Raw genomic sequence first — 27,660 nt, forward strand, 5'->3', positions numbered from 1 at the left:
ATTTTCTTTGAACTGCAGTTGTTGATTTGTGTTTTATTTGCTGATGCTTTCCTAGGTTTTAGTGATTTTTATATTTATATGGACTACTTTCACCCATATAAATCTGCCCAGGCTTTAAAATCAGCCATAGAGGCCCTTCTCGCAGGAACACCATTAAGATCAGTTAGGGCCTTTTCAGTGGTGACCCCACATTTAAGGAACCCCCTCCTAGCATTTTGACTCCTCCCCATTTGTTTTTAAGTGGGTTTTAAAGCCTTTTTTCAACCCACATTTTATTAAAATGATAAGTTGGGTTTTTAATAACATTTTTCTCTGCTTTTAACAGTAATGTGTATGTGTGTTGTTTTTTTAAACTGATCTGACTGAAATTTATCATGATCTGGAAATTGCTTTATGCTGCTGATTTTAGTGAAACGTTTTCAATATTGGTTTTAAATATATCTAGAATATGAACTATAAGCATCTCGAGAAAACGTTTGTTTTGAAAGGCAGCATATACATTCTTAAATAAATAGTTAACTTTCCTGGGAGTCTTTGTAATAAGAGACATGATATATTTAAATATAAATAAATAAAATGCTGTAGACTCACATGGCCCATTGTATCATTTCAGGCCGTGTGTTCTGATGATGCTGTGTTGGGTTGCAGGATTCTACTATGGATTGGATCTTGAGCAGGGGCCAGGTTGGGCAAGGAAACAAAGCAGAAAGGGATCAGCACCACAGACAGCTCCAAACGCAGCAGGAGCTGAAAGCCAGACATGGTCATCTGTATATTGCTCCAACAAAGGTCAGAAAAAGACTGAAGCTTAAATTGGAAGTTAAGGGCTTTTAAGCTGGTTAGCTCCGACTCTACCTTTGCTGAGGCTTTGACCTTTAAAGGGGCCTGGACTGTTTTAGCAGCCTCAGATTGAGGCAACATGAGGGTGGTTGTGGCATGCTAGTTCTTCACGGCCCAAGTCCTCAGAGTCTGAGGATGGCAATGGAGCTTGCTTTCCATGCAGGTGAGCCACCCCCTGGGATTCTTCTAGAGAACTGGATCCTGGGGAAATAAAAGTCTCACAATGCCTTTCCATTAGTGAGTCTACGAACTCCAGAGCCTCTTTTGAGTACAAGGAGTTGGACTCTTCTGAGGATGATGTCCCAGGGTGCTAGGCCATGAAACTTCCTCTGTTATATTTATCCTACATACCCATGCAGAACATTAGACTGAGTGTTGCTAAGTTGGCAGTCTGTCATTGTTCTTAACTACTTGGGCCCGCAGTATGCATACATTAGAGCAATCTATGTCTACCTCCACTTAATCTCTCTTGTGCAGTGGACCAAGCTCTATGCAGAGACGGCTGATAGCCGTTTCTGTGATTGCAACACCTGCACTCTTATCATGAAAATAGATGCAGGCCATTTCCAACTACAGCCTAATTCACATTGAGGTTTATACTTGTTATACCTTATGAAAAAAAATTGCACTGAGAAAAAATCTGGCTGGTTAACATGTGATCTGATTATGGATGCAACCAGATGAAGTAATTTTTAATTGATGATTAGGTTCTCTTCCTACATAAATGTATGCAAGTTCAATTTCTGCAAAGTTGCATACATTTATGTGGGAAGGAAATACAGTTTTCAAAAAGAAAAATGACATTTCTTTTATTTTATGCATACTGTGAATACATTTTCTGGGAAAGGAGGAATTAGAAGAATCTTGCTGTCTTTACATCATCAATAATAATAAAAAATACCAACATTGAGAGAACACATGATTAAGCATTTAGCTTTTGTGTTTCAGCCAAGATTTCAAACACCTACTTCCCTAGCAAGACTGACCCCCCTAATGCTACAGTCACATAACTTTAAGTCACATAACATGACAAATAAGATAACAGAAGCCTCTTAGGCTCAAATCACTTGAAGTACTATAGCAGATTTCCAGCAGTGGCCAGCCAGAAGCAGTACTCTTCCTCTTTCCTTTCCATCCATGGAGATTAAAAAGGCTGCCTTGTCTTATAAGATTCAAATACATACAACTTCTCCCTTCCAAACAGCCTTTCCAGTCAGATAAAATGCCCACCCATCAATAACCCAAACAATAAAAGTCTCTGCAAACAGCCTTATCATTAAAAAAAAAAAAAGAGGCAGTCACACAGCACTTCCCAAATGCTTAATAGCTAGGACCAACATGTGGGTGTAAACTTCTTCAAGACCACCTACTGCCCTGCTCCCACAGTACTCTTTTAAAACATGAAAGAGCTTCCCTCATGTCTAGCTGATCACTTCCAGACAGCCTGTCAAGGCAGAGGCCAGAGAGAGAGAGAAAGCATATCAAAACACAATAGAGGTTGGTCCTATAGTGTGGGGCAGGCGAGATTTGGCTGAGGAGTTTAAAAGATGATGATGAGTGAGATATTGATTACATTGAATTATTATTATTATTATTATTATTATTATTATTATTATTATTATTACAATATCAATCCAATTCCATAGGATTGATGGCACAATCCCATAAAAGTCTACTCAGAACTAGTCCTTTTGAGTTTCAGGAAGGAATATAAGATTGCAGCCTGAGATAAATTTAAAAATTGATCAGTCTCACAGTCCAAGTTCCCCAAAATCCAAAATGCTTTCTTGACATGGGGGAGAGGGCTTACCAAGATATATGTGCTATTTCACTATATAGACACTTCAGTTGATTAAAACATATTAAGATTAAGATTAAGAATCTATTATATCATCAGTATTTTAGAAAATTATATAACATCTTAAATTTAGATGACTATATCCAATCACTAATCCTAAATAACAATTTCTATTCAGAACATTTTTTTCCAAAAGACACAGTAGTCCACCTCTTACCAGCCAAAAGCTGATGAATTCAGTACACTTTGAGTAGAAGCACATTCTTACTAAGATCCAAATGCCTTGCCAACAGCTCTCCAAAGTTAGAGTGCTTAAGTATCCTTCTCAAATCTCAAGACAGAGAACATAGCAAGAGAGTGATAGCAGCCAAGGCCATTTTCATTGCCACAGGAATCAGTTGTTTCTAATTTCCACTGGAGTGCAATGAGACTGGGCTCTGAACTCCCTAATACCTCAGGTAGCACAGGTGTTCTCTGCTTGGAGCATCTGGCACCTGCTAATTAAAAAGAAGACTCAAAAGAACATTTTCTCCATATTTTTGAAATGAGATTCTCTGCAAGGCCTCAATTACTATCGTTAATATAGCTTGACATATTTTTCTTCCTTTTCCTGAATATAAATGCTTGAATTTCCAAGGCAGTGCCATGATTAGAACATTATGAGAAATAACTTCTAAAAAAATAAAGGTTAAAAAAACTGACAAGGAAACAGTAAACACAAAGTTTGACTCACGGAAGTGTCTGATGGACATCTGTTTTCTCCAAAGGTAAGCTTAGCCATGTAGTAGAGTTAGGGGAATAGATAAAGCATTGCTCTGTTCACACATAATCCTAAACCATTATTTGTTTTAACCATGGTTTGTTGTACAAGCCAGGAACAGTCTTGCTGATGAGTGAAGAAACCATAGATTGTTAGGCTAATTCCTGGTTTGTTTTCTCCCAGTTTCTTCTGCCACTTTGTGGCTGGTATCTTGAATACCTTTTGGGGTGGTCAAAAACTACACATCCTCAGCACACCTGCTCACTCACCATTGGCTAACAACAAACGCAGTGGGAAATCTTCTCAGAGACCTTTGGAGCATGCCTATCATGCCAAAAGACAACCCAGCTTCCTTCCATACACACTCTACAGAGGCTCGATTCCTGAGCTGTTTAATCCTTTCCTACCACCGTAAAGGAAGAGAAACAGTTCTCTCTTGAAGCCTGCTTGCTGCACTCCCATGGGATTTTCTTGAAATGTATCAGCAGCCCACATGTGACTTAGCAATGACGAAGGAACATGTGAATACTTATTCCATTGACACCGAACCACCACAGAGGTAAATGCACTCTATACCTCCTGTCTCATTAGTGATCAATAGCACCAAGTCCCTAGCAAAGCTTGTAGGGGAGGTTTCACCCAATTACTCCCGAAAGACTTTCTGGACGTCACACATGGGTATTTAGGCTTTTCACTACCTACCCTAGCAATGTGCCCATGTGAAAGGCATGTTATATTTGGAGATGGTTTGTTTCCACAAGGAAACAAAATCATTCTCTACACACCATGAGGCCATTGCATTCAGTACATAGCTTGCTGGTGAGCAATCCCTGATATACACTCATCCAATAAATATGCACATTTGGTCAATGAAATGATAAGTACCTGAATGGGATAAGGTGTGGAGACAATCCCAAAAATTGGGTGGAGACATAATAAAAGTTACCTTAAAGCTATTATTTCAAATAGATAATAACAAAGCCATCTAAGGCTCAATATAACCAGTCTCTTCCTATCTTGTAAAGTCTTTGATTTTCTTCAAGAGTAGATTATTACACAGACTCTGATCTTTATGACCTCTTATTTTTCGTCAAGAATGCAAAGGAGGAGAAAAATCAGCATGCCTCTTGTTCCATTGTTACATCCAAGAAAGAACTTAGAATCCATTATGTCCTCCGTGAACTTGATCTTTTCACTGTAGTGAAAATTCTCTTAAAGCTATAATTTTCAAGTTAAATGATGAGAGCTTTCATTTGCTTTCCAAGCAGAGACAAAACCTTTTTCAAATAGACTCCTGCTGCCGTGACCTTGGTCTATGACTTAAGAGTTCACCACATGCAATAATTTACCTTGCCCCATGGGACTTGCGGAGTCTTTTCTGAAAAGGTTTTGGATTCGGAGGCATCACTAAAACTAAAAAAATATAATATTCTTTATACCAAGTAACATATTTTGAGCCTAGAATACCAATTAAAACAATTTAATATAAATTTAAATGCCTAACACTACGTCATAAATAAGAGCCACGAAGAGGACTCCTTTACAGAATTTTTGTGAAGACAGGTCACACACCTTTTGTGTGCAATGACTGTAAATGATCAGCGAGTAATTGGCCAATGAAAGGGGATGGGATGGGGGTAGAAACTGGATATGAAAGAAGCCAACTCCTCATCTGGGATCCTTCCATTGGTGAAGGCAGAACTAGGCTTGAAGGGCAGGTGGAACACCCCAATTCCATTCTCCTACCACAACTTCTGGCCCAATGAAACAAGCAGACCGCTTTGGCCTTAAACAGCCCAAGATAGATGTGCTCCAGTGTGAACCTGTCACTGAATATTTTTCCACAGCAGTACGGAGGTGTCTCCTTCTCCTGCCCTTTTCTCCCCATTTAGGTTCCGAGGGCATTCACATAAATAGAGGCAGTGATAACTCAACCCCATCTTCAATTATAAAATCAGGCACATCTCAGTGGGCTTTCAAAAAGTTTTACTTGTTTAATGACAAATCAATTTCTTTTGACATTTTCCAGTTTAATCTGCATCCTTTTTTGTTGCACATCTTTTTTGATAGCTCAACTATCTCAGCCAAGATCTGCTCTCAGACAGAATTTTCCAAAATTCTTAAATGTCATTCTATTTTTATGGGAACCAAACCAAAAAATGAAATAAAATATACCAGACATTTATCTTTCCCCATTCATTTTTAGTTTACAGAAACTAAGGCAGTGAGTTACATGCTCTCACTTCACAATATATACAATAAGAGCAAAACAGCGAGTCATCTTAGCATACCCAAATGTGCTGAAATAGTAGCAAAGACAGTATCACTAGCCATGGGATAGTCTTGTGGCAATACTGTATATGGCTCTTTTAAGAAATTCACTCACCAGCAAGCCAAAAATGAGACTTTAACATTTAGCCTGGTGAAGAGTTCTGAAGAACTTGAGGGCCTGCTTGCTATTTTGTGACATTTTAGTTGGCCTTACCAAAGTATTGCCTTACAATGAATTTTGGAAAGTTTCTGTGGAGCAACTTTCCTCTTACTGCTCCTCTTTGCACTGATCTAGCAACCACAGCTTGATAACTATACTAATGCAATTAGGGATAACACCATTGCACTGCCAGGCAGGGGAAAAGAAGTATTTTTCCTAATTTCAGGCACGTGCACACGACAGTCAACGATAGCTCTAGAATAATGTCTCAAAGTATCTGAAATCATTATTTTTTGTAAATGCCCACAGTAATTAGACTTTCAAAAGACTTTATATTAGAGAGAGAGAGAGAGAGAGAGAAAGAGAGAGAGAGAGAGAGAGAAGAAATGAGCAGAAAATATGGAAGGAACAGAACATTTGCTATCAAATGCTTGTCCACTCTCCAGAGAGTATCAATGCTTACTAGAGTAGAACAGATGCTATGTGTAGTGAAATTCTAGCTTTCAGAGTAACCAGTATATCTAGATTCCTGAGAATTCCTGTGTGTTCTTTTTTAATGGTGGACCCTTCCCAGGGTAGACTGGCTCTATTCATCCTGGACTTGTGTTTAGGATGCTTCTTGTTGTGTGTGGTTAATTTTTATATTTATATTATATTATGCAAATATTTTAACTGTGTTTTTATAATATTTTGTGTGCGAACTTAGACATTTTATTATATTATGCAGTATAGAAGTATTATAAATAAATATACATAATATAAATAAGAGAGACAAGTAACCATTAAGAGGTGGGGATTATAAATATTTGTAACCCACCCGTATAAAATTAGGTGAAATGTTTTTTGCAAGTTTAAAGAGGTTGTGACTCCCAATTTTGGGGAAATCTAGATCTATTTTTTACTGAAGTTCAACATTACCATGATTTGAAATGAAATCTAGGATTTGAGATGTTTCAACTTGTAGATGAGGTACAAAAATATACCAAGTTTCATGTTTCTGTCCTGTCTGAACAATGGTTAAAATTAAATTCATGATGATAAACTTCAATTGTTCTGTCATTCAACCCTACCTTAGTCAAAAATCCTCTTCACAAAAGTACTTTCAAAGAAGCAAGCTATAACAAAATAAAAGGTTAAAACCTCACCTCATTCCCACCAACAGCTTTGGTTAAAATCACTGCTGAAGATACAGGAGGTGGCATACAGCCTACTGTCTGCAAACTAAAGGAGAGGGGGGAAAAACCATAAATGCAAATGTAATATTCATTCCATTTAATCACCAAACAATCTACAGAGGAGAAAAACACAATTATACACTAATTCAGAAGCTGTGAGTACAAAAGTCCTTTATTTAGCAACAAGAATGCAGATCTGTAGGGAGGACTTCTAAATCCTCTTACATGGACAATAAATAGTTCCCTCATCTCAGTCAAGTCTGAGTTATTTCCATTCTTTTTCTTTTCTTTTTTTTACAAATTATTCATTCCTTGCATGAGTGGCTCACAGAAGTAATCCATTGCAAAAAATATATAGGAAAAGAAGCCTTCAGTGTTTAAAAACTTTTATTTTTCTTCTCAAAGGAGACTGTTTTCTTTCTTTTTTTACCCCCTACAAGAGGGGGGGGGAATTGTTGTGAAAATGGGAGGTGGAGGCTAACCCCACCCCCCAGAGTGGGGGTTCAGGGCTGCATGCACTTACATGATGTATCATGCATAGGAAAAGGATTGTTCGTTATAACTGTGCACAATGCATCAGTAAACTCAAATCCATCTCACTATGCCTGCGCTAAAGAAAATATATCCAGTGTTGCAAAAAGGAGGCCAGGAAATTAAAAGAACGATGTTTTATCACTACTTCTGCTCCATAGCTCCCCTATGTGTGACTAGGCTAATGTTTAGTTTGGCCTTGAGAGAATCCTGAAGGGGATTCTGGGGATGGGCCATAGCTCAGTGGTGGAGCACATGCTTTGCAAGTAAAAGGTCCAAGGTTCAATCTCTGGCACCTCCAATTAAAAAGGTATCAGGTGATGTGAAAAACCTCAGCCTGAGAACCTGGAGAGATGCTGCCAATCAGAGCAGACAATACCTTGCTAGATGGGCACATAGTCTGGCCTGGTATAAGGCAGCTTCCTATGTTCCACCCTGCCTCAGCCCTCCATCCACAATATGGTAATACTACAGAACAGGCTTGCAGAACTTCTTTCAGCCTCAGGGTTGGATTCAATTTCAGAGGAGGACTCAGGGGCTGCATTCCAGTGGTGGGCCAGGCTGGAGGCAAAAGGGGTGGGGCCAAAAAGACCAGCATAATTTAGCTTGAATCTCTTACTGCTGGTAACTTAGCCTTAGGAGAGGCCCTTTAAGCTTTTAGAATGGGGTGGGGGGGATTGTACAATTGGTGGTTGGGGTAAATGGGGCATGGTCAATTTATTTATTTATTTATTTATTACATTTATATACCGCCCCACAGCTGAAGCTCTCTGGGCGGTTCACAAAAGTTGGGGGAGCAGCGGAAATTAGGCCCCTGGGCCTGAGGTACTACACCCCGGCATTGACCTATCTTAGAGATTTGTGGAAAGACTTCCTGAATTGATGGAAATGAAACACTTTGAAGACTCAGACAAATGCTATATAGATGTTAAGTATGATTGCCAAAAAAAGAAAGAAATGTCAATCAGAACACAACTGACAGAATCAAGGCATTGAATCATGAAGAGGTTCATTATGAAAAAAGAAAGACTGTTCATTATAATCCTATTCAATAATAGTCTGGTATCAGTGAACTCTAGTCCATCTCACCATGTCTGTGCTAAAGAAAATATATAAAGAAAATAAGGATGAAGTTTTACAATTATTTCACAAGTAAATAATCATAGTTCTTGCAGTTAACACCCTACAGACAGATTGCTCTGTATCAAAAGTATGTTTTGACAGCCCATAACTAAGGATGCACCTGTCACTGGCCAAAACAGAGACATTTGATATAGTATTTTCTCATTTTGCAGGGTAAATTAAAGTTGAGGAAGCGACACATTATTTTTCTCTATTGAAAAACCATCCGAATGACATAAATGGGAGAACATGCATAAATATTCCACAGATCAAGTTTGTTTTGGTAGGCTATTTGTTTGTTTTGATAAGCTATTTTAAATAGCTTACTAGAATCCATCACTTCACTCTTGGATAATGAATTTGCATAGTGTGTATATATGACTTTGCAAGGTGCGTTTCCATATGCCTCACTCTTGAAGAAATTTACGAACTACCATCATTCACATTTGCACTCCTATCCTAAAAACAACATACATGGAATATAAGTGTGTTTAAATGAATATGACTTATTACCTAATCAGGTTGCAAAAGAATCTGCACCTGATTTGCTCTTTCTGCTTAACTTTCCCTTCAGCAATTCCCAGATCAAAGTCACCATACAGCAGTTTATCTTTGAAAAATAATAGAGCAATAACTTGGCTATGGCAGCTGCTGTAGAGAGAAACCCACAGATACTCATACCTTTCTCTTGTACATGCACGCTACCTTGGGGATAATATGGAATAACCTTGTGTACTAGCTAGAAAACAGTGACTTATCATAACTGGACAGGATTCTTGAAGGTGTGAGGCCCACGCCGTGCATACTTCAGCTTTGCCTTCCCAGCTAGTACAAGCTGCTTGGGGAGGACCAGCTGAGTAGGTAAGGAGAGTGGTAAATGTGTTCCTGTGTGAAGATATGGTACCACTGAGCCTAAAAGCGGTAGTAGGTAAGACCGTTATTGAAGAAGCCTCCCTTGAATCCCACTGTATTGGATAATTTCTGGGCAGTCTTCAATATTCAAATTTTGGCATGGTGCTTGAGTGACTCTCAACTCCAGTACCTTGGTTGATGACTTATGTAAAAGACTTTATGGGGCAAATGTGTTCCTGTTGGTTCTGCTGGACCTCTCAGCAGCTTTCAGTACCATCGACCAAGATATCCTTGGAATGGATAATTTACATGTACTAAATAAATAAATGGGTGAGCAGATTTATTCTTTAGAAACAATTAAAGTACTAGAACAGAATACATAAATTATTTCATTGAACAAATTAGTACAATAACCTGCAACGGCCCTTGACATTTTTTGTTGATTTTAAACCCTGTGAACCTACAGTACAATTTTCTGTAGCTCTTCTTGGTTTCTAGAAGCATTTGCATACAAAATAAAATAAATACTGCAATCAAAAACAATGAGTATTATGCAGGGGAGAGGGAACTTTTCTCAGTTCAGAATCTGTGAAAGTGAAAAAATAATTTAAGGTGCTGCAAAATGAGTATCTACTGTATAGAATCTCAAGATGCCAATTCACATATATTCAGACATTTAAGTTTCTATTCTATCACTTTTCTTACTTCCATATTCCTTGAAACCTAGAACAGCAAATTCAATAACGAAGGCTTGTCAAAAGAGGCATGATCTGTTGAGTAAGTCCCTACATAGAAAATTAGCTGCCAAGATTTTGGATACATGAGACCAAGCTTTTGAGAGAGTAATCTTTAGCATGTTCTTTTTTTCCAACAGCAAGTGTCATATCATTAACCTACCCGGAAAAACGGCTTCACTACTCCAAATAAAAATCCAAACTAATGCTACTGAAAGCGTATTACTGGAAAAGCAGTCGTAAATATTTCACCCTTTAGATGTTAAAACATACCCTTTTAAAAGCCATTCATTTATAGGTGTGATAGATAACAGCTGAAGAAATAGCCATATTGCTGTTGGGAAGAATACAAGTGTGAAGATCTGGACAAAAAGATGCAATTTCACATGCATCAAAGCACTTGTCAGCTCCTACAAAATAAAAAGAGAAGAAAAGGTTGCAGTTTTAACAGCTGAAGTCAGTTCTATTTTGTATTGTTTAAGTTGGTATCATCATTACATACGTCAGGTGCACACTGCTTCAAAAAGCCTGTTTGCCGATTCAGTAAATAACTTCATCTATTTTGATGTATGTAGATTTAAAATATTCCATTGCCTACACGAAGCATAAACTAAACTAACAGAAAAATACAGACCAAAGATTTCTTGTATTTATGTCTGTATTTATTATTTATTATTAATTTATGCTTAAATAATATACTTTACAGCATTATGTACTGGAAAGATTTGGCCCAAGATCAGTTCAAACAGAAACAGGAAAGAAAGATGAGCTAGTTTTTTAAGTGACCGGCCTCAATGCAAAATACTGACATTTTTGCCCATGTGATACAAACCTATTCCCCTAAATAAATGTACATCCAAAGTGGCTTTAATTTACACACATGCATGTCTGTTTACAAGAAGCCACTCAGTGCTCTCTAACGTAGTTTTGTACCTACTTAACTACATAAGCACTGCAGGACATGAATTCCATGACTCAGATTGACATAAACAAACTGGGAGTAAACTTACACAAACCTAACTGCTTAATAATGATGACACCATTTAAAGATCCAGTTTTAATATTTAAGACACATCTTCCAATAGTGCACGCACACATATATACATACACAAAGGTGCATGCTGCAATACATAATTGTGGGAAAAGCAGGTAAATTTACCAATAATGACATTCTCTCTGCAAAAGGCTATCTATATGAACTGATTAGCCTATGCTGAGCCTATGTCAAGTCATTAACCTCATGTGGAACCACCTTACATGTCTGAACAATAAGGATCAACAGCTCTGAAACAGTGCACTATATCTCAAAAATTAAAGCTATGTGGACATCATTTTCCAGGAAACAATTTTTATTTGAATCAATGCAATGACATATCTCCACTTCAGGATTACAGGCGTAGACATTTAAAATAACCCAGGAATATTCTTTCCATTTTAATCAGACACCAAAATATAAAGTTAAGGGCACAATCCTATGCATGTTTAGACAGAAAAAAGTCTTACAACTACCAGGATAGTAGTTGGGGAATGCTGGGAGTTAAAGGGTTTTTTTCTGTCTAAGCATACATAGGATTGCACCCTTAATGCATTAGCAGCAATAAAGGACCTTGCAAAAATCCTTCATATGTGCAATCCACAATATCTTTTCCCCCTACTCTCTCTGAGAAAGAGACATATCTGCCATCCTGAAACTTCAAATTCGCTATTGCTGGTACTATGACATGGCTCTTATTTGTCACTACAAATATCTTAACACCTGAAATGTTAGCAACCTGATGCTGGGCTGTAGTTCAGCAGCTGAGAAACCTGCTTTGCATGCAGAAGGTCCCAGGTTTAATCCACAGCATCTCCAAATAGGGCTGGGGGGGGGGGGCTGGGGGGGGAAAACATTCCTAAAACCTGGAGAGCTGTTGCCCGTCAGTGTCAACAGTACTAGGCTAGATGGACCAATGGTCTGATTCAGAATGAGGCAGTTTCTTATGTTCCATTTTCATTCGTACAAAAAGAAGTCAACAAGAAGTGATAGAGAAAGATACAAATTCAGTTTGCATTACCTCTGTTTTCAGTGAGAGCCCACTGTTAAAGAATATAGCTGAAACAGCTATATAGGTGATGGTGATTTCTGGTTTCAGTGGACCTGAAATACAAACACACACAAAAGTAAACTAAGGCAGCTTACCTATATCAATTGTATTTCTATTTAAGACTTGCAAGCCTGAATCTTCCCCCTCCACATACACATGTATATACACAGTTCCCACTGATGGCCTTAAAAATATGTGCAAGCTTACTGGCTCTTTCTCTTCCTGTAGCCAACAGATGAAAAGCCAAAATACACAAGCAGTCCAGCTCCACTGGAGTAGAGCTAATGCATTCAAGATCAGTATGACTATGTCAGAGAGATTATTCATTCAGATATACAGATACATAAAGAGGGGAGACAAAAAGAAACCAGAAAGTAACAAGGTTTAGCAAATTACAAAAACAAAAGTCAAGAATAAATGATATCATGATCTAAAGAACAAAATCAAAGAGTTTCTTCCGAAAGTGTAATATCAGACATAAAGGGAAGGCATAGACCTAACATTTGCCTCTGGTTAATTACTATAATTTAGTTTCCATGCTGTCCTAATCTATATCTGCAGTAGAAAGAACAGGGGCTTAAATCTGGACAAGAAGTTCAAAGCCAGCTCCTATTGATTTTAACCTTTGCAGGGTAGTCCTGCAAGTCCAGATCCAGTCAATAATGCAATATCCAATTCACACATAATGAATGAGGGTGTAGAGACTTGCAACAAAGCTGACGACGATGAAATTCCTGAACTACTGTGCTCTATTCCCTTTATGAAAGGATGGCTTTATAATGCACACACCAGCAGCTTACAAGCAGAGGAGTGAACAACTGGGATAAACTGGGGGAGAAGGTGGATGTGATAAGGGACTTCTCCACACTTTCACAGCTATTTCTGCTCACATGGGAGCCTGCAAATAGTCACATAAAGCATTGGGCAAATCCACTGAATCATTCATCAGTAATGCCATACAGATTGTCCAATAGGTGTTCATCACATTCATGCAACAATATTATAGGCAGCACTTTACAATGCAATGGCTCTGCTAACTGGGAAAAGAGCTGCATTTTCTCAGCAATCACGAATTGTTCTTTGAATGTTAGAAAATAAGAGCTGTAAAACCTCCTTATGCTTCCTTGAGATCAGACATCTGGGTTCGTCCAATAAATAAGCAAGAAATGTACATTTCTTGCACTGAATATCTGAAAAGGTGCTGGCACACAAGCTTCTGATTTTTTTGTTTCTGGCTGGTACACTGAACTGTTCTCATCCATCACTTCCTTAAAGTATGTGTATAGAGCTGTTCCCTAGTTTTAGAATGCTTTCAGTTTTCATTCCTTGCTGCAATGACAGCATTGAACCAGGAGGTACTGCTTAAAGAATAAGAATTTAGAGGTACAATCACTATTTTAACACCACAGTAACTGTGCAATCCATACTGCTCCTGCTGGTCAGTGAGGACTAGAAGCAACTGACCCAAGATTAGCATTGTGACAGTAAATGTGTGGGTTGCAGGTGATTGATACTGATCAGAGCACCAATAATTCACAAAATACCAAGTTTGAGAACATCTTTAGGAGGGCTGCATCACTAAATCCATTACATTAATTTAAAAACAATTAATCATCTAAAAAGGTGCCCAATTAATCAGCCAGGAGATTTTTTTAAACATCAGTCGATAGAAAAATGTACTGTATCAATTCTGTTTCAAAGTAAAATGTACTCCAAGAAAACCATCAAAATAAACAACTTGTGGGGTAAAAGAAATTACACCTTCACTGAGAATATTCCTTTTTCAGTAAAACAATGAAGTTGCAAAGAAATCATCAGGGTCAATAATACCCACAATGTAAACTACACACCTACAAAAAAAAGTGCATGGGGGTCTAACAGATCCCAGTTATTAAAATATACAATTTTAATATTGTATAGCTTCGGCTATTGGGTGGTCTAAAAATGCAATAAATAAAATAAATAAAAAATAAAATAAAAATACTATTAACATACCTGTAACATAATATAGAGGTTATAGAAGTAAACAATGCAATAATTGGTTCCAGAACTTGCAACCATAACACATGCTACACAGGCATCCAATGAACAGTTACATTTCACAGCTGTATGAGTTGGGCAAACAAAGCAGTTATATAAAGCACATTGTTGCTGCAATTTTCTGTCATTACATTGACCACAGCAGTAATACCTGTCCCTTTCCCTTGGAGTCAGTATTGAAAGGCCCTACTAGTTTTCAGGCTGCCTCTGGGCATTTATAGGCATTTAAGAACACAAGAAGAGCCATGCTGGATCAGACCAAGGGTCCATCTAGTCTAGCACTCTGTTCACACAGTGGCCAACCAGCCATCAGCCAGGGATGAACAAGCAGGACACGAGTGCAACAGCACCTTCCCACCCATGTTCCCCAGCAACTGGTGCACACAGGCTTACTGCCTCGAATACTGGAGATAGCACACATGTGGTGTCTACTATATTTGAAGAAACCATCCTTGGACACCGTTTGATCTTACATTTGAAGATGTATGTGGAGAAAGGGAAAGCCTGTAGCTCAGTGACAGAGCACATGCTTTGCATGCCCAAGGTTCCAGGTACAATCCCCACCATCTCCAAGGAGGAATGGAAGAACTCCTACTTGAAACCTTGGAGAGCCACTGCCAGTCAGTGTCAACAATACTGGGCTAGATAGATTAATGGTCTGACTCAGCATAAGGCAGTTTCCTATGTTGCTGTGTGACTATCCAGTCACAGGTGTCTACACTACCTTTAATATTATTAAAATAAAGAATTATCTCCAGTTGTTCAAGATTGCTGTATCTGTATGTGTTGAAAAATTAGAATGCAACACTATAAATGTTTACTCAGAAATCAGTCCTACTGAATTAAATGGTGCTTACTACCAGGTAAGTGGATATACGATTGCAGCCTCACTGACATTACTGCTCTGGGCTGTTTTGATTACAAAGGTGCTCCAGGACTTGACTGAGAATTGCCATTAACCCTGCTTAGAAGCAGGTTGCTTGCAGATGTTTGCACATGCAACTGGGGTCAAAATGATCTCAAAAGCAAAATTAGTAAGTATTTTTCAAAATGAACAATGCAAATAGCTATGATTAAACAAATAAACAAGAAGCAGTTTTGCTGGTTCTAATTGCTGTTGTTTATTTTTAAAAATCAGTTCTTAAAGGAATGTTGAACATGTCAGATACATTGACCCCTAGAATTGTTTGTATGATATTAAGGAAAGTGAGTATTTTATCTATTATGTAACTAGACAAAATATTGTATTTTCAGCTCTATGTTTTTTTCTCACTCACAAGAAATGGAAAGAATAGGTTCATGTCTAAATACCTAGAAACTAAAAGGTAACTAAATAATTGAACAGCATTTTGTGAAGTTACTTTGACCTCACAAACCCTGTGGGCATCGTTTTTCAGTCATACCAAAAGGGAAAGAATTGACTCCAAAGCTATCAAGTAAAATCAATGGGTTAATTCCAGACTTAGTCATACTAAAAGTGGACTCATGGAAATCCATGGGACTTAAGTTAGTCATCACTAACTTAAATCCCAGTGATTGTTATGGGTCTGTTCTAAGTATGACTAAGTCTGGATCCAACCCATTGATTTTTCACTACATTTGTGGGGTGGGGGACGACACACAACATGGCACTTAATACCTCATTATAGTTGAGGAAAACCTAGAACATGGAGCAGTAGAAAACTGACCCCCAAACTGCCAGGGTATATTTGAACCTATCAACCAACAGTTAGCATTATTTAATTTAAGTACATATTTTTAAAAATGAAGATTATTATTATTATTTATTTATTTATATAGCACCATCAGTGTACATGGTGCTGTACAGAGTAAAACAGTAAATAGCAAGACTCTGCCGCATAGGCTTACAATCTAATAAAATCATAGTAAAACAATAAGGAGGGGAAAAGAATGCAAACAGGCACAGGGTAGGGTAAGCAGGCACAGGGTAGGGTAAAACTAACAGTATAAAGTCTGCACAACATGGCAAGATGGCAAGCTTAGAGTAGCCATCTCTCAAATAAAAGACGTAATATCTATTCTAATAGGCCGCATACTGAGCACATCTAGAAAAGAAAGTATAGTTTTGCTGCTGAAACATGGCTTTTACTCATATGCCAATTTATGCCAATTTAATCAAGTAATCAATGAACTAAAACTCATCTAAGATCTCTTTAACTGGGAAAAGAATCTAATCCTTAGTTGACACTGCTTCAGCTTTGTCATCCTATTTTTTGTGGATATTTTTCTATAGCACATTTCATCCTCAATACTAGGCAAAGGATACTCACATTTCATTGGATTTACATATGTGCAAATGAGAAATTGCCATTCCGCATCAGCTCCAAGAGAAGTATTAACACTTTGCTTCCATAAAATCAGGGCAGACTTATGAAGGAAAACAAAACTGTGACAGCCACAAGCACACGGTTGTAGCCATACTCCCATACTTTGCTTACTTATATCTCCCAAGAAACGGTGTTTTCTCAGTGGTGCAAAGCAGTTCTTCATAACCCAAAATACTGGGATAGTGAAAACTTTCTGCTAGTTGCCTCATAGCACTCTTGCCTGAAATTAAATTTATGCTCCATGACAACCTAAAAGCTCAGTGTTGATTACAGCAGAAGGTAGATCTCCAGATTTTTAGACTTCAAATCCTGGAAGACCCTGCCAGCATGGCCAATTGTCAAAAATTGAAGGGAGTTGAAGTCTAAAACATCTGGAGAACTACTTCTGCCCACGCCAGGGTTACAACATTTATCAAAACAGGGACAAATATATATTAAGGCAATAGACCAGAAGTTTAAATACCCAAGCAGATATCCCCATGTCTAATTTCTGCTTTATCCCAGCTGGAAGTAGTCTGTCTGGCACAAAAACAGATTGGAAAGCATGCTCTTAACTTCCAGGCAGACACAGGGAGAAGAGGATCTCTAAAGCTCCAAAGTAAACAACAGGTGATAACTCAGACATGAATAAACAATAATTGTTGTCAAACCTCTAAAAAGAGCAAGTGCTCAATACTTTTTAAGTGGCTAATGGAACGGCTGTCAAGATTACAGGTGGCAGAAGACAACAGATCCAACAGTAGGAGCCAGGACTAGACAAGCATGATTCATCACAGTAAGGTGAAAAGTCAAGCATTAATTATTACAATAATAAAAATATTGTTGGCGGCACATTATAGTTTCTTTCTTTGTGGCCATTTCTAAGAAAGAAAAGTTCTTCCATCTCTTGATAATTGTTTCCAGTATTACTAAAATTGGCCAGTAGAACCTATTCTAAAAATATTACTAATTTTGCACACTTACTAGGTGCAAAACCTCCTACTAGTAGTTGAACCTCCTACTAGGTTCAAGTCTCATTGAACCTAGTAGGAATTTGCCTCAGTAAACAGGCTTAGATGCACTGGAAAGAAAGGAAAGCATGTAAGTATTAGACTTATATGCTTTCCTTTTAACTGAACTGGGGGGCCTTTGTCCAGTTAAAGGCCCCCCCAGTCCAGTTTAAAATTAGCAGTGTTCTCCATTGTCTGCTCTAATTATATTCGTCCTTAAGGAAACACTGAGACACCATCCAAGTCAACAAGATCTACAAAATTATATTCATATCAAAGAAAACAATATTTTAAAGATATTTTGGTTAAACCCTATATTATGCTATCAACTAGTCTTGCAGTTATTAGAATGTGTCATCTAGGCTCAGAAAGTGGGCAATAAATTAGAAGATGTATGGAAGAAAAAAAGCTAAAAGTAAGTAGTTACATGAAGGCCTAGTAAGTTAGAATTCATGCAACTTTAGCAAAAAGGCTCTTTTACCTTATATCAATTTCAAAGCCTCTTTATTTCCTACTAGACTCAAACACAACAGCAGCAATCATATGCTGTGAGAAAGTTAGGGGGACTTACTTCCAAGTATTCATGCACAGGATCTGGTTGCACACATTAAGTGATAGGATTTGGCATTAGTACTTGTCAGTAAATGAACATGTTTCTGCTCATATTTCCAATTCTATGTTTAATGCTATGTTTTGCCAACTGAACATGAACAGCCTGTTTATTATTTTAAGGTATGTTGCAGGATAGTTAGCATTCAAACCCATAAACAGATTATGTATGACAAATACATCATCTTCCTGTGTGTGCAATTAAAATACATTGAAGATATATTATTTCTGATTTTATATGCCATCTATGCATATATCTGCAAGATTTTATAATAAATAATAAATAAAATAAATAAGTTTTTGGTGATATGTGAAGGGGTTAGCCTCTTTGAAAAAGGCTCAGTGATAATGAAGTCTGCTCTTCCCTACAATTTGAAGAAAACAAGACTAATACAACTGCTCTATAAGCTTGCTCGCACACTGGGGGAATGTATATACATAATTCATGCATTCCAAGTAGTTCTCTCCAGAAGAGAAGAGGTAATTATCCCAGATTAAACACAAGTAATTTTCCCAGGTGAAATGGATATATTATCTGGATGTAAGGAAGTCACATTAACACACTCCCAGTTAACAAGGTATTTGTTTAAATTCCATTTTAAATCCGTCCTGAGTTTGTGAAAGAACTATATAACAGTATGTTATATCAATTATTACTGGGAGAATTAATGAGGCGGTAGAAAACACACATTCCTGAAGATGAATAAATACAAGTTTTATTAAAAGTATAGCAGTAACTTCTTATTCCATATTAATTTACTGCAGTGATGTTAGAACAAGAATGTGGGTACTCACAATACTTGTGTCTACATTCACTGCAAAATAATAATGGCGATTTTGAGGGGGACCTTGCCCTTTCTTGAAATAATTTGGTGTGTGCATATAAAAAGAGACGTCTCCCCCCCTTCTTTCGGCCCAGCCTGCCTGCCCTGCTGCTGCTCACTTGTACCACGCGGAAGTTGGGTCGTCCCACTCGCTCTGTGTGCAACGTGTCAATCTCACTCCGCTCAGGAGTTTGCAGTCTCGGGAAGCTCCGCTCACTATTGCCGAACCTCCGAATGGTTGCGGGGGCTAAGGGCAAGGGAGACCCGTCTGTCTAGCCATCCTAACTTGCAACGGGCAGATGCTTTGGAAGCCGGATTTCTGAGCCGCCGCTTACACTCCGGAGGGCTGGGGGCGGGGGAGTCGTCGTGCTGCTTGGCAAGAAACGCAGCCCCGTCCCCAGCCCGGGCTGCCCGAATCCCCGAGAGATTGTTGCCACGGCACGACTTCAGCTCCGACTATAAAAAGCCTCCCCGTTTCCTCTTTGTTTTCAAACAAGCAAGTGAAGCATGTGGGAGAGAGGAGTCCCGGGCTGGCACGCCTGTTCTGGGAGAAGGCTTGTGCCCGCCCGTTTGCAGGCGAGGCTCCGAAGCAGACTTACCCCCTTTCACCCCAAAGGCCGGCTCCAGCTTGGCCACCGTGATGACCAGGACTATTCCCAGAATGAACCAGTCCTTCCTCAAGCGGTCTAACATGCCCATCGTGGCGGCGTGCCCGAGAGACTTCCGCGGCTGCAAGCACCTAAAGGGAGCGGGGTGGGGCGGGGGGAGAGAACAGGAAGGGGAGTTGGTCAAGACTTCTCTTCGGCCCCTCCTGGAGCCTGCCTTTGCAACGTGCCGGCAGCCGCAGCGGGGCGAGTTAAACGCTGCTCCCGCCGCCGCTGGTCGTAGGAATAGTATCCAGTGACAGGAAAAGTCGCCCTGAAAGCCGCCATCACTACCACGCGTCTGCTAATAGACTCGCACAAGCTCTCCCTTATCGCAGGAAAGCAACAACAAGCTTCATCGTGGAGCTGGGGAGGAAAACAGCCGGAGCAAAACAGCGCGCGCGCCTCAGAAGGCGGAGGGCCCGGGGAGAGCGCGAGACCAGCAGGCTTCCCTCCCCCGCCTCCCCCAAGTCCTTTCTTCTCTGCGCCTTTGTCAACTCCTAAGGAGCAGCAGCAGGGATTGCAGGCGCGCTCTGGAAATCCTTCCGTGTCCACGCGTCACGCAGGCTGCAGCTGGGGACACGCAGCATCCTAAGAGCGTAGGGAGAAACCTGCCCCAGAGGCCTATCTAGCCTAACATCCCCGCTTCTCACGCTTTGGCCCACCAGACCCGTCTGGGAAAGAGGGCTGTAGGCAGAACTCGAGAAGCAGTAGCGTCTCTTCGGCCCTGGCGACTGATCTATGCGGCCTGCAAGAGAAAACAAGCGGGCAGAAAGAGCGAGGCCCCGTGTCAGTGGTGGAAGGAAAGGAATAAAGAGCGAAGAGCCCGCAGAGATGGGAAGGGGCTGCGCGGTTCTTCGAGACTTTACGCCCGTTTCGCTGACGCGCTGCGTTTGACGTGGGGAGGGTGGGGTTGTGCTTTCAGTTCCTGGTGTGGGACACGTTTCCCGGGACTGGGGCTCGGGCGAGACAAGGGAGGGAGGATGGGATGGGCAGGGCGCAGGTAGGAAAGCTGCTCTCTATCCTGCCTTATCCGGAGTCAGACCATTGGTCCATCTAGCTTAGTACTCTCGACACTGACTGGCAGCGGCACTCCAGGGTTTCAAGCAGGATTTCTTCCTAGACTTCCCTGGAGATGCCGGGGATCGAACCTGGGACCTCCTGCTTGTAAAGGGTGCTGCCTGTGGGTTCCTGGTTGATATGGACCCTTGCTCTGATCCAGCATGGCTCTTCTTATGTTCTTAAAGCATGTGCAGTACTCCAGAGCTATGGCTTGTAGGCGCACAAGACTGTGATGTGCAGCAGTCCAAAAAGGGAGGAGCTATAGAGGAGTGCAATTGACACTTGACAACCTCCACTGCTTTCTGCCACAAAAGTTCTAAAAGTCTGGGGAAAACACCACAAACTTCTTTGAACTGTATAAGCTGCAGTAACCAGTTGCTGACTGGTTTATAGTGCAGTTGTATGCATGTCTACTCAGAGGTAGACATGTGATTGCACTATTTTATTTATTTATTTATTAATTTATTACATTTCTATACCGCCCAATAGCTGGAGCTCTCTGGGCGGTTCACAAAAATTAAAATCATTCAAAGTATAAAACAACAGTATAAAACCATAATATAAAATACAATATAAAAGCTCAACCAGATAAAAATAGCAGCAATGCAAAATTGCTATCACTAATTACCATCACTATAGCCTTAGTGACTCCTCCCCTTGTTTAATTTTGTGGCTTTTAGCTAGATCCTTTGTATGCTTACTTGGAAGCAAGTCATGCTGAGATTAAGGGCTTCTAGGACCTAATCTACACCAAGCAAGATATTGCACTATGAAAGTAGTATGAAAGTAGTATATGAAAGGCAGGAGCCACACCAAGCAGGATATAGCACTATGAAAGCGGTACATGGCATGTGTCAATAGGCCCCAACAGTTGTCAGTGCACTTCAGTGCTGCTATAAAGCAGTAGTGTAGCTCATTATTATTAATAATAATATTCATTTATATAGCACCATCAATTTTCATGGTGCTATACAGAACTGCCTTTTATATACTGATATACTGCTTTCATACAGCTTTCATTGTGTAATATCCTGCTTGGTGTAGATTAGGCCTTAAGTATGTGTGTGGGGGGTGTCAATTCTAGGTACACTTACTTGGGAGTAAGGCTCCTTCTCAGTTAAGTCATTGGTGCTGACCCCTGAGTAAACATGCACCTCACACTGCCCTTCCCCACAGCTATGATTCTGGCCATGGTCCTGATTGGTGGATTTTGGTATTTGGATTCTGTGAGCCAGAATTCTGACCACCCATCAATCTACCCTTCCCTGATAAGATTGCTGTGAGGCTAAAATATCTAACAGCTCTGTAGTGAAATGATGGGATACAAATAAAAGGGGAAATATAGAGTAGGAAAAAAGTTGATGGAATTGCTTAGCCTGTTCTTGAATAGTCCCAAAATGACACCATTTGTTTTAAACAGCTATTTATATTATGTAGCTATAGTTACATGGACAGGCAGGTGGGATCATCATGTCTTGCTATGCTAAAAAAAAAAAGAATTCTTTTTTAAAAAAGAAAGACAGTTACTTACCTAAAACAATTGTTCTCTGTATCGCCTGTGCAGTTTTATACTTGGAAGTTCATGTATTTGGACATACAACCAAGTGCCAAGCCAGAGGATGTTTTGCAAAATAGCTCTGCTTGTGAAATCACATAAAGAGGACATCAGAGTTGCTGACATGTAGGAGTTGCCAATTATGATCAGGATACATTTTGAGGACTCATCATTAACGCCTCTTTAAAGAGCTTCCACGTGGTGTCTCTTCCAAGTGGCAGTCGTAACAGGCTGCCCTGTTTGTTGCTCCCTGTGACATAATCTAGGGATCCACTATAAGGCCCTGACCCATAAAGGTAATTGAGTCTGGACTTTCTCCAGGACTCCCAAAACACCAGCTGCCACCACCTACAGATTTCTAGAGAGCAGTAAAACACTATCCTTAGCACCTAGGGTGAGATATGCTAATCTTCAATTCCACCTAGACTAGAACATAGCTACTTAAAACAAAACAAAACCATGTATTCATTTATTTAACAGGCCAACATTCAAGAGAAAAAAACCCTGATAAATAGTAATATTATGGTTTTATACTAGTGTTTTAAAAACAAAACAACACATTTCTGCTTTCAGTAGCTTTTTTCCATCCCTTCTCATTCACACCCCTCCTCTGGTTCTACTCGCTAACTTAATTATCTCTGACCCCTAATCCTTTCCCTATCTGTCCTCCCCTGACATCTCCCCAACTGTTCCTGTCCTCTTTCTACCTGACTTTCTCCAACTGCCAGTAGCTCCGCCCAACATTCCATTCTGGCCTCTGCTGTCAATCATTCCCTCCACTCCTTGATTAGGCCGCTAAATCTTGCAGCAAAGGGTTAGTGAGTGGGTTTAAACTATGTTTATGTAGCCACCTTGGTTAGGGATGGTTCACATGACATGCTAAGTCATGCTCACACAACATGCTGAGCCATGAGGTTTAGCTCAAAATCCTTAACCTCTGAACAGGGTCAATCCCGGTAGCTGGGGAATATGTGTTATATTGTGCTCATGTCCAGCTTGTGAGCTTCCCATAAGGATATGGTTGGCTGTTGCAGGAAGAGAATGCTGGACTAACTAGGCCTTTGGTCTGATCCAGCAGGGCACTTCTTATTTTTTTATATGCATCCAGGAGGACTCTTCTCCGCTTCCCCTCCCCCCCCCCCCCCCCCCCGGTCATGTTAGTCACTCTGAACAAGCTTTATTTACCATGTAACATTTGTCAGAGATTATGAATCTCAAAGAGCCACCAACCAACAAAAGACAATACTACAGACATGTCGGACCTCATGCCCTACAGATATTTTGGACTACAGCTCTCAAGCTTGCTGACCATTGGCCATCTAGTTGTGGATGATGGGAATTGAAGTTCTAAACGTCTGGAGGTCCCCATGTTGGGGAAGTCCACAATAGTACCTTTCTTGAACTTTAATTTGAATATTCATTATCAGCTGTTATATGAATTAGGGTGCGTCCAGGAGGGCTCCTAACACTACAAATGAAAAGGCACTGATTGTGCAGCTCCTCTGTCTTTTCCTCTTAAATGGACTTTTTTTTGGTAATAAGATAAAAGATGGCAAAAGTGGTGGGGAAACACAAAAGGTTTACATATGGAAGATGACATTGTCTGGATCCCCTGTGAAATTCAATGAATGAGACAGGGCAATTGCACAATAAAACCCTCTTGTAGAAGCACCCTTAAGCTGCAATCCTATAGCCACTTACCTGGGAACCCAGTGGGACTTCCATCTTAGTAGACATTGTATAGGATTGCTCGGTTAATCTCTTGCGAACTCTTGGGTATAATGCAGGGGTAGGCAATTTGTGGTCAAGGTCATCTCTGCACTGCAGAGGCCACCAGTGAGGGAGGAAGCAGCAGCCAGGCACCTCTCCACCGTGCCTGGGTCCAGCTCCAGCTGAGAGCCCCCTCCCTCCTGCTGCCAAATGCCAAATGCTGAACTTTACAACTAAAATTGTAGTGCCTGAATTTGCTTTCCTTTCCCCCCTCCTCCTCCTCCCTCCCAATCCCCTTTCCTTTTGTGTCATGTCTTTTAGATTGTAAGCCTGTGGGCAGGGACTGTCAAGAAATACTTTTGTAAGCCGCCATGAGAGCCTTTTTTGGCTGAATGGCGGCATAAAAATCCTTAAATGAATAAAATAAATAAATAAATCTCTGTCCAGAGGAAATAATGACATTCTTGCGGGATGGGTCATAGAAATTTGACTTACATAAGGGAGCAGATTCTGCACTGGTATGGTTTTAAAAAGAGCTATGGAATGGGAACTAACCTTACCCTTAGTATTGCTGTTGTCAAACTCATTCCCAAGCTCCTCCCAAAATAATTTATTTACAGTGCTATCCTCATTCATTTCAGTGGGATTTACTTCAAGGTAATTGACAGGATTGCAGCCTTATTTGTTTGTTTGTCTCAATAAATTTACCCTGCTTTTCTATTATTTATACCTAGAGTTAGTTTAAAACCCCATCATAAAACAAATACACCCCGAAAAAAATCAATAAAAACATAGATGAAACATAATAACAGATTCAAAAGCAGCATCAATAAATTGATCAAAATATCAACACTGCAATCTTATGCAAATCTATCCAGATGCACATTTCATTGAATTGAGTGGAGTTTACTCTCTGGTAAGTGGGCAAAGGAATGCAGCCTAAAAGCAATAACCGTCAGAACTCCAAGAGCTGCTAAAATACATGGGTTTAAACATCCAACTAAACAGAGGAGAAGGATCCTGGCAGGTTTCTCCAAAGAAAGCACCGGGTTCTTATTGTTGATGTGTTGAACTATGCAATCTGCTGATCTTTTCATACAGTCCTGTACTTTGCCATTCACTTGCTTGGGATGGGTAGGAATTGTTCCCTTGAGTGAGCATCAAAGTGGCTAATTCCTCCTGTCCTGTGCATGATGTATGTATGTGCATACATCATGTTTTAAGGATGTTTTAATCATGTGTGCTATGTTTTTAATCAGTTTTTAATGTGTTTTATATTCACTGTTTTTCCCGCCTCGATCCAAGTGGAGAGGCGGGTAAGAAATATTAGATGATGATGATGATGATGTGGGTATTCTCTCTCTCTCTCTCTCTCTTTCTCTCTCTCTCTCTCTCTCTCACACACACACTATCAGTTCATCTCTCTTGCGTACCTTAAAGGTTTACCACCTTTTTATGGCTACAGGAGAACACTGTGCTGTTTGCACACCAGGCTCAGATTCTCACTTGTTCTCCTGGCCTCAAAGACCAGCACTTCTCTAAGCTCTGTGTTGTCAGTTGCAGCAGTGAGGGGTTGACTGGCAAGCCACATGTTGTTTTACGCTGTAATAATAATAATAATAATAATAATAATAATAATAATAATAATAATAATTCCATACAGTCAAATTTAGAAAAGAGTTTGCATTAGTGTTAATGACTAATTCAATAATCTGATGAAACTATTCATAGCAAATACGATGCACTGCTGCAGAGAGCCATTTGAAAGCCTTGACCTGACTGCATGCTGAAACATCTGCCATTCCTTTGGGAAAGGGCACACCTATTATAAACTAAAGACAACTTAATCTCTTGTGATTTATTCTGTTTCATTATGTATGAGTTCCTGCTGAATTAGATTTCTCACAGACTTAGGAAAATATATATGATCCTCTTCTGTACTTTACCTGAAAGTCAGTGGGCTTATTTCAATGTTATATAAATCTCTGCTAATAAACCATATAATAAAATACTCCCTCTTGGAACATAGAACGGATACATAGTACCACTTCCCTCTCTTCCTTCTAGTCCTTCCCCAAAGCCTACCTTTTCTGTGAGGCCAGCGGTTTAACTCTTTAATCCTCATTCCCAGCCATAACCTTTACGTACTGCATTTTCCTACAAGGGAACTAGTGTTTGCTAGCACAGTGGGCAAAAGTGGCAATTCCCTGCTGAAAATTGCTGGTGCAGTGGCAAAATATCACCTCTATTGCTTGATGGTTACTGAATTTTGGTGGCAAATCAATCCTTTTTTCTGCTGTGGTAGCAAGCACTAGTTACATCATGCAAGCGTTGCTATATGCTAGTGAAATGGCATTAGCACTAGCATGGGGGCATGGTCGGATACTATCCTGTAATGGTAACTTCCCCTTGTAAAACAGCGGGAGGAGGACAAATAAAGGCATTGCAGTTATTTGTTCATCAGCTACAAGAAACCTTTGGGAGAAGTCAATGGAGCTTGGGGATAAGGTGCCACCAATATGCAGCCAGCACCCAACTCTATTGCTCTTTGTCACCTAACTTAAGGAAGCAGTTGAAACTCCTGAATGCTCCCTGGGGTTCAATAACAAGCTGGATGAAGGTGAACAAGCTGAAGTTAAACCGAGATAAGACAGATATGTTGTTGGTCAGTAGAAAGCTGACTTGAGGACTGGAATTCAACCAGAGTTCTAGAAGGGGTTGTGCATCCCATGAAGGATCAGGTCCATAGCTTGGGAGTGCTCCTTGATCCTACACTGTCCTTGGAACTTCAAGTGGTGATGGTGGCCAGGAGTGCATGTGCACAGTTATGCTTGGTGTGCTGGCTGTGGCCCTTCCTGAGCTGGCCTGACTTCGCAACAGTTATTGACGCCTTGGTTATATCGTGCAATGTACTGCAATGTACTCTCTGTGGGGCTACCCTGAAGAGTATCTGGAAGCTTCATTTGGTGCTTCATTTGGTGCTTCATTAGACTTAGGCCATTGCTAGATGAGGCGTTAGCGCGGTGTGAGGCCCAGTTTCCCTCCTGTGCATTCAGATGACACACAGGGGAATCCGGGGTCAGGCCGCGCTAAAACCTCCCTTAAACCGGCATAAGTGAATTCACTTATGGCCCGTTTTTTCTGTGGAAGGTCTAGCAGGGTCCGTGGCTTTTTGCGGCTGCTCGCTTACTCACGAGTAGCCGGAAGAAGCACCGGACTGGGCACAGCGCTCATAGGAGCGCTGTGCCCATCGGGCTGGGGGGGATCCAGGGGGGGAGATAGGGGCCGCGGGGGAAGGCCGGACCTGGCAGGAGAGAGGGGGGGGAGAAGGCATGGGGCATGGGGCATCAGGAATGGGGGGGCAAGGCATCGGGCATCAGGAATGGGGGGAGAAGGCATCGGGCATGGGGCAAGGGGCAAGGGATGGGGACAAGGCATCAGGCATTAGGAATGGGGGGGGGAGAAGGCCGGGCATCGGGAATGGGGAGGAGAAGGCATGGGGCATGGGGCAAGGGACGGGGGACAAGACATCGGACATCGGGAATGGGGGGG

The 27,660-nt window shown here is 40.4% G+C and overlaps 1 protein-coding gene across 4 annotated transcripts in view; it reads right to left on the bottom strand.

Annotated features, from left to right (window-relative positions):
• The window catches only part of SLC10A7 (solute carrier family 10 member 7), a 158,559-nt gene extending 138,426 nt beyond the window's left edge, over positions 1-20,133 (bottom strand). The window contains exons 1-4 of one of the 4 annotated variants that reach the window (XM_063135687.1): positions 19,737-20,128; positions 12,298-12,380; positions 10,517-10,653; positions 6,975-7,050 (exon numbers count right to left, since the gene is read on the bottom strand). In XM_063135687.1, the coding sequence (XP_062991757.1) occupies positions 6,975-7,050; positions 10,517-10,653; positions 12,298-12,380; positions 19,737-19,836 (396 nt within the window). In that variant the 5' untranslated portion in view covers positions 19,837-20,128. Of the gene's footprint in view, positions 1-6,974; positions 7,051-10,516; positions 10,654-12,297; positions 12,381-19,736 lie in introns of those variants that run through there. The other 3 variants (XM_063135688.1, XM_063135689.1, XM_063135690.1) reach the window with 3 other exon arrangements.
• Between the last annotated feature and the right edge of the window lie 7,527 nt (positions 20,134-27,660).

Source organism: Elgaria multicarinata, chromosome 10, assembly GCF_023053635.1.
Source record: "Elgaria multicarinata webbii isolate HBS135686 ecotype San Diego chromosome 10, rElgMul1.1.pri, whole genome shotgun sequence".
Classification (NCBI taxonomy): domain Eukaryota; kingdom Metazoa; phylum Chordata; class Lepidosauria; order Squamata; family Anguidae; genus Elgaria; species Elgaria multicarinata.